This window comes from Moschus berezovskii, chromosome 19 (genome assembly GCF_049115385.1).
Source record: "Moschus berezovskii isolate FMDL1 chromosome 19, NW_MosBer_1.0, whole genome shotgun sequence".
Classification (NCBI taxonomy): Eukaryota; Metazoa; Chordata; class Mammalia; order Artiodactyla; family Moschidae; genus Moschus; species Moschus berezovskii.
The window spans coordinates 75,312,628-75,319,976 of NC_142478.1; the positions used below are offsets into that span (position 1 = coordinate 75,312,628).

A 7,349-nucleotide genomic window follows, 5' to 3' on the forward strand; every position below is an offset into this window, starting at 1 on the left:
AGGCCATCGCCACATACTGAGGCCGGCCAAGGTCAATGCTGGGTGCTGAGTTGCTCCCTGCAGAGCCACCTGACCCAGGGCGGCTCCCAGGGAAGGCCAGGGTGGCCAGGGCCTCCAGGAGCCAGGGCCCAGTCCCAGGGCCTGGTGGGCAGGAGGCGTTCCGAGGCACGGTGCGCCCAGGTGCAGCCCCCATAGGAAGCCCCGTTCCTGCCCTGGGACCCTGGGCGAGTCACTCCCCGCCCTGACCCTGTCTTTAAAGCAGGCGCTGGTCTTGGAGGGGGTGGCCCTCCAGCCTCAGGCATCCTGGGCTCCGACGTGGGTGGGGGGAGGGAGAGACAGGCCAGGCCCCAGGGACCACCCATGGCCCGTGAGGCAGGACAAAGCCGCCTACTGTGTGCGTGGTGGGTCGAGCCAGGCCTGCAGCTAAGCCTGCCGAGGCCCCACCACGCAACCTACACGCTGGGTGCTGCGGGGCACCACAGCCTTGCCTTCCCTCCCTGAGGGCCCACGGTCCACCCCGCCCAGCCGGCCTCGCTTGCTCACCCTCCAGAATTCCCAGACGGAGAGTGCCACCCCTGCTTAGAGCCCAGCCCACACCCCCCGGTGAGTGCCCTGCTCGGAGGTCCTGTCCCCCTCGGGCCCCTGTGCCGCGTTCCTGCTGGCTTCATAACCGCTTGCCTTACCGCGTACACCGCTCTGCTGAGCCGCCGAGGCCCGAGCCTGGCGGGCGTTCGGCCCCCTGCTCTCTGCCTCCTAGAGGTGGAACTTGGGCACTGCACTTCACATACTGCCCTGAGGACCTTGAGGTTACAGCCCCGTGGCTCCCCCCTGTCCCTCGGCAACGAGGACCCCGTCAGCACACGACACCCTCCTGGCTCCTGACCGCCCTCGGACCCCAGGAAAGAAAACCTCCAGGCTGGGTGGCCGCTCTGAAAACAGTGCGGGGGGCCACAGGAAAATCCCAGGGCGTGACAGCCCCCGTTCTGTGCACGGAGAAGCCCAGGGCCCTCTCTCCTCCCCGAGCTAATGGGCCTGGTGGGAGGGCCAGTGTGAGGGCGCAGAGCCGGGCTGGGGACGCCCGAGCTGGTGGCTGCCCACGGACATGGCTGGCCTGGCCCTGGCACTTGGCCGGGGGCACAGTGGGGCACAAGCTGGGCCTGTCATCACCTCCGTGCAGGGACCGCCCCTGCCCCCCCCGCTCCGGGGGCAGGCCCCGCCCTGAGGAGCTCCAGGGAGGAACTGGAGAGCAGGCCTGGGTGTGGACCCCGCCCAGAGCTCCGTCCCCCCGCAGGGATGACAGCCGGGGTCACAGCCTCGGCTGGGCGCCCCAGCCCACCCCTCGCCCCAGGCCGCGCCTTCGCCCTGGCCCTGCACCGACGAAGCCCAGGCCAGGGTCTCCACAACCGGCTTCCTGACTCTGAACACGGCCTCTGGGGATCGGAGCTGTGCTGACCGCCCGGCCTGTTCACCCTGGCCGACACCTCTGCGACCCCCCCCAAGGACCCACAGGGCCCCCAGGGCCTGTCCTCCCATCTGTCTTTGCCCTGTCACAGCCAGTCCGCTGTCCTCTGACTGCCCGGGACCCAGGCCGTCCACCCTCGCCCCTCAAGGCTCTCACACCCCCACCTGCCGGTCAGCAACCCGGTCCCACCCTCGGGGCCTCCCTGCGGCCCCCTCCTGGGGATCTGAGGGCCTCCTGGTTGCCACAGGCGAGATTCAGAGAGAGCAGAGGCCTGGGTCACACAGCTGGGCTCGGCGGGCCTGGGGATGCAATCCAGGGCTCCTGTGTCAGCCGTATTTTAATTACGGAGGGGAGGGTGGGGGGGTATGGTTAACAAGGCACCAGGGAGCAGCTGGGCCAGATGCTGGGGGTCCCTGGGGGGCCAGGTGACTCAGCAGGAAGGGGGGGCTGGGGGGTTGACCGAGGGCCGGATTCTCCCCTCCCCCTGCCCCTCCCCCTGCACCTTCCAGGGTGACAGGCTCCAACGAATGAGTGAATGAGAGGGTGACCTGGGGCCAGGGCTGCCCATGGACAGGATCGACTGTACCCCCAATCACACACACACACGAGCACAGAGCTGCAAAGAGTCCCCCGGGGGCCCCGGGGACACAGGCTCCAGTGGCCGTCTTGCCGTCTCCCTTCCCAGTCCAGCATGGATCCTCGCCGGGCCCTCCCCGCCCACAGTTTGTCAGGGCGGTCCCAGGGCGCCCACAGCCCTAACTAGTCCCTTGGTGCCGTGAGCACAACATGCCCAGGGGGGACCCTGCCCTCCAGAGGGGCCCACAGCGCACTGTCCGTGGCCCAGCGGTGGCAGGGGCGACAGTGCAGGTGCCATGGCAGCAGGGTGAGATGAAGGGGGTGCAGTGGTGAGGGGTGGGGGCGGGAGAGCCAGCAGGGATCCGTGAGGGCCTCTCACTCCAGGCCGACAGGGAGGGCCACGGTTGGCCGGGGGCAGCCCCACCTCAGATGCTCAGCCCCAGATGCATTCAGCCAAGGACCCCATCTGATGACATCCAGCCTGCTCAGCACCACGGGGCTTGTGCTGGGGACCCTGCTGTGGATGGAGGCGGACAGAGAACAGAGCCACGTCACTGTGACTGCCAGGGTGCTGTGGGGGAGGGGCCCAGGATATCCAGTGGCGGGAGCTGGTCAAGCTTGCCCTGCCCCAGCAGGTTGCGTGGGGGCAGCCAGGAGAGGGGGCTCCCCCAGGAAGGCAACGCAAAGGCCTAGGGGGTGGAGAGGGTCGCTGGCAGGAGCAGGATGGGACCGGCACGCAGATGGCGAGAGGTGGGGGGACCCCCGGCAGCCCCGGAAGGCGGGGCCCAGCAGAGCCTGTGGAGCTCGGAGGCTGGGGCGCCGGTGCTCTGGAGTGAGGGCACTCCAGATAGGGCCTGGACCTGGCATGGGAGGAGAGGCCGCGGCCAGTGGGCGGGGCTGGGGGCCCAGAGCACTTGCTTTCCTGCCCTGGCTGGGCCAGGACGGGGCTTTGAGCAGAGGATGTGAGCCGGGTTCCCGTTTGCGTTTGGGTGTCTCCACGTCCCCATCGCCTCTGTCTGACGCCTGTCCAAGCCCCCTGTGGGGACCCACTGACAGCGTGGTCTCGTGGGCAAGCCTGCACACTTGTACCCGCGGCGCTGTTCCCTTGGCTCCTTGGGTCTCAGGCCTGCGGGGGTTCCCCGGGCCCCAGGCCGGATCCCCCGAGGCTTACGGTCGTTCCCACAGCCGTCCCCCGGGGGCCCTCTCCACGGAGCGTCGCCCGGGCCCCATTGGTCGCTAGGCTGCAGGCTGGGGCTCAGGCCCGGCCGGGCTCTGGAAGCGGCAGTGGAGGCGGCCGCCAAGCGGATGGCGGCGGAGCCCCGGCGCCCGTGGGTCCAGGCACGCAGCGCTTATGGCGCCAGCGAAGCGCTACGGCGCGCGGTGGGCCGCCGGCGGTACCCCGGGCCGCAGCCCAATGGGCCGGGCCCCGACGAAGCCCGCGGCCCGGGCCGCCTGGCTCGCTTGCGGGGCCAGCTCCGGGCTGAGGCGGCGGCGCGGGCTGACGCGCCCCGACTGCTGCGGCTGGTGGAGCGCGTGGAGGCCGCGGCGGGGGCGGGCGGAGACAGGGGAGCAGGCGGAGGAGCGCAGCCGCGGTTCCGTGTGCTCCGTGTGCGGCGAGCGCGCGGCGGGGCCACCTACCCGGCGGGGGTCCTGGAGGTGAGCGAGCGGCGGCTTCAGGAGGGCCTGGCGCCGTGCGCGCGGAGCTGGGCGCAGGGCTGGAGGCGCTGCGCGCGGAGCTGCGGGCCGAGTTGGACGCCCTGCGCGCTCTGCTGCCGCCTCCGCCGGCCGCCCGCCGCGAGCCCGCGTCCCCCGAGGCCCGGCCCTGCTGCGGGCACTGGGCACCGTGAACGCCCTGGCCGCGAGCGCGAGGCCCACCGACGACGCCTCAGACGGTCCGGCCGACGGCGGCGCGAGCCGGGCCCCGGCCAGGAAGAACCTCAAGAAGACCCCGGTGCCGCCCGGGGCCCCGCAGGGCGGCGGGGATTAAGCCTGGGGCGAGGGCCTGGGGCGGCGCCGCCGGGCCCCGGGCTTTGCTACTCCGAAATGGACCGGGTCTCGGGGGGCGTGGCTTGGAGCGAGAAGGGTCCTCCGATGCCGCTAGCTAGCGCTCTGGCACCGAAAGGGGCTGGGGAGCGCCGCTGGTCCGGGCAGCGCTGGCGAAGGGCCGGGCTGGAGGTCTGTCAGCCTCCAGGAGACGGCGGAGCAAGAGCCCAGGATCCCCCCGCTTGGGGGAGGGGTTGTACGTGTGTTTCCTTGAAGGGTCTCAGGGAGGAGACCGGCTGTCCTGAGCTGCGGTGGTGAGCCTGACCCACACACCAAGTCCAACAGGCACCGGGGACACGTGGGTTGCAGGGACAGTCACCGGCACACTGGCTCACCCAGGACAGTGTCGCTCCGATGCACAGCGCATTCTACTGAGGGCACTGGACCGCAGCCTGACCCTAGCCGGCTTCACTCCGACTGTCCCCACCTGCTCCTGGACACGGCGCACCTGGTCAGCTCCTCCAGGACTGTCAGCTTCGCCTTGACAACAAGGCCACTCACGGACCCTCGCCATGGGCCGTCACCTGACGGCAGAGTCTCTCCAGTGTCCACCCACAGCGGACTCCAGTGCACACTTTGCCCAGGTGCCGCCTGGGTCGGGCCTCACTTGGTACAGAAGGCCCATCAGGGGCCGAATGCCCAGCAAGGCCTCCGGCACAGAGCCAGGAACTGGCACCGTCTCATCTCCCGGCCTCACTGAAGTGGCAGCCACAGGCATCACCAAACCACACGGCGTCTGGGCTGGGCAGCCCGCTCCTTTATAGAATAAATCGTGTGCTTGCAGGCACTGACTGGCAGGCGGCCTTTCTTCCATCTCACCTGGGACTCAGACGTAAAGTGTGGATGGCAGGATGGGCACATTCTCCCCCTGAGAGGGACTGGGGTAGTCTGGGCTTCTGGGTGAGGCTGGGGAGATCGGAGGTGCACCCAGGCTGTCCCTCCCCCCAGCCACAGGAGGCCAAAGTCACTGCGTGCCTCCTTTACTGTGGAAAGGGTTCCTGCCTGCATCCCAGGGGCCCAGGAGAGCCCTGCACCCGCCGACTGGGGTGGGGGCTGCCCCGCAGATCGTGGCGCTGGGGGAAGCAAAGACCCTGCATCTGCCGAGAGGTTGCTGTGGCCGGGGGAGGGCTGGGAGAGGGGGACCGTGGGTGTGCAGTCCGCTGTGGTCAGCGACCCAGCTGTAGCTGTAGACGTGCGGGAGGCCAGAGGTGCCGGGTGGCAGCGAGACCAGGGGGAAGGCTGAGGCCAGGCTCACAGAGGCCCCCGGGGGGGTGGGGGTGGCAGCAGCGGCAAGTTGGAACTGGCTTCCCGCGCCAGCCTCCCCATCCCCTGCCACTCGCAGACACGGTCTTCAGACCTCCCAGAAGTTGGCCTTGTCAGAATTCTGCTCCTGGGAAGGAGGGAGCTCCAAGTGAGAGACGGTGGGGGGGGGCTCTCAACGGGGGGGGCACTCAGAGGGGTGCAGGGGTGACCAGGTGGGAAAAGAGGAGGGCCGGGCTGTGCTGGGGGCAGGGCCACTCCCGCTGCCCCTGCTGGTCCACAGCCTCTCACAGGCCACCTGCCCCCAGACGCTGCTCATCCTCGAGGCGCCGATGGCCCAGCCAAGACCCCTTGCTTGGAAGCAGGCTCTCACACAGCGGGCCCAGCACGAGTCACACTGGCCCTGCCTCACCGCCAATAGCACGGCCACGCCCCATTCCCCGCAGCCCAGGCCCTCAGGGTGTCCCTGGGCGTTCATGTGGACCACCTGCATCTGGGGAGACAGACCCTGTGAGGCCCCCAGCCACCACTGCCCGGCTGCCCTGGCCCAGCCTCTGTGGGGCACTCCAGCCCCTCTCCCCATGCCCACCCACCTCCATGTGGCAGCGTGGCCAGCGCAGGCTGTGCTCAGAGCCCCCCTGGGGAAGCGCAGGGCCCCCCTGGGGAAGCGCAGCTGCAGGGTGCGGTAGGAAGGTGGGGGCCCCGGCGCCCCCCATCTCCAGGGGGCTGTGCGGGTCTGCGTCCACTGTGAGGGGCATGGAATGCTCCTTCCCCTCACCCAAGAGGGCACAAGCTGAGAGCAAAGGCCCCCGGCTGGCCTGCTCCCTGGCTGGGACTCTGTGGAACCACGACACACAGGTGTCCAGACCCCCCTGCTGGCCGGCTGCGTCCACGGATGGCGGGGGGAAGCCCCCTCCCTGCACGGAGGGGAGGAGTCTGGGTCCTGACCCACCTCGGCTCCGTGACTGCCGGCTTGGGGTGACTCCGAGGCGCCCGGGGTGCTCTGAGCTCTGGGTACGGCCTCACTTCTGTGCCATGGGGGACAATGGCTGACCGCTCCTGGGGGTGGGGTCCCTGACCTCTGCTGGGGACTCGACCACTGTGTGGTTTCTCTGCCATTTGTGGAGACTTTGGCTCCTGTGGGGTCATCCCGTCCTGAATGTAGAGACTCTTCATCCATCTGTGGGGCTTCCTGATCCTCGTGGGGGGTCTTTGGTCCCTGGATGGCGTCTCATCTCCTGTGTGGGGGTCCAGACCCTTGTGCAGGGGACTGTTCTCCTGTCAGTGGGGGGTCCTGACCCTGGCTGCTGACCCGTATGACCATCATTTTCCAGGGTCCATGGGCCTGGAGGTGCCTTGGAAGATGAAGGGCCCAAGAGCGGGTCCTGCTGGACCTGGTGGAGGTCCATATTGAAGGGGATTGGGCTGGGCCCCACGGGCTGGGGCTGTCTCCTCCCAACGGGTGGGGCCTGGAGGGACAGGTTCAGGTCTCTAGGGGAGATCAGGAGACGTGGGGGCACAGAGGAAGGTGGCCCCCCCCCCACACCCAGGCCCCACTGGACAGGTCACCACTGCCCTCCCTGCCAACCTGGCCTGGCCAGAGGGCATACAGCACTATCTCAGGGGCGGCCCCTTGGGCAGTTGCTCCCCGGGAAGGGGGCAGGGAGGGTCTCCCACCCCAGGGGCCTGCACCACTGCTCCCGCTTGGGCTGGCCACACCGTGGGCTCACAGGTGCACCCGCTACAAGCAGCTTGGTGTCCAGCGCGCACCATAGGGCCTGGGAGTCCAAGCACCAGGCACCTGCGGACTGATGCAGGCCATCCCAGCCTGAGCACCGTCCTAGCACGGTCCAAGGGTGGAAGCCATGTCTTGGGCCAGCGGATGCCAGGCAGACCCTGGTCTCCTCTTCCCCGACTCCACGTTCCTTCTCAAACGACGCCCCTCGCCAGGGGGAGGGCGTCACGTGAAGAGGGAGCATCCCGCGAGGTGAGGATCAGAGATGAGCAG

The 7,349-nt window shown here is 69.3% G+C and overlaps 1 protein-coding gene across 1 annotated transcript; it reads left to right on the forward strand.

Moving 5' to 3' along the window:
- The first annotated feature begins 3,343 nt into the window (after positions 1–3,343).
- FAM246C (family with sequence similarity 246 member C) lies at positions 3,344–4,025 on the forward strand. Its single transcript, XM_088827879.1, is given in 5 exon segments — positions 3,344–3,604; positions 3,606–3,654; positions 3,657–3,722; positions 3,725–3,835; positions 3,838–4,025. Coding segments are annotated over 5 exon segments (675 nt in total).
- Positions 4,026–7,349: the final 3,324 nt, after the last annotated feature.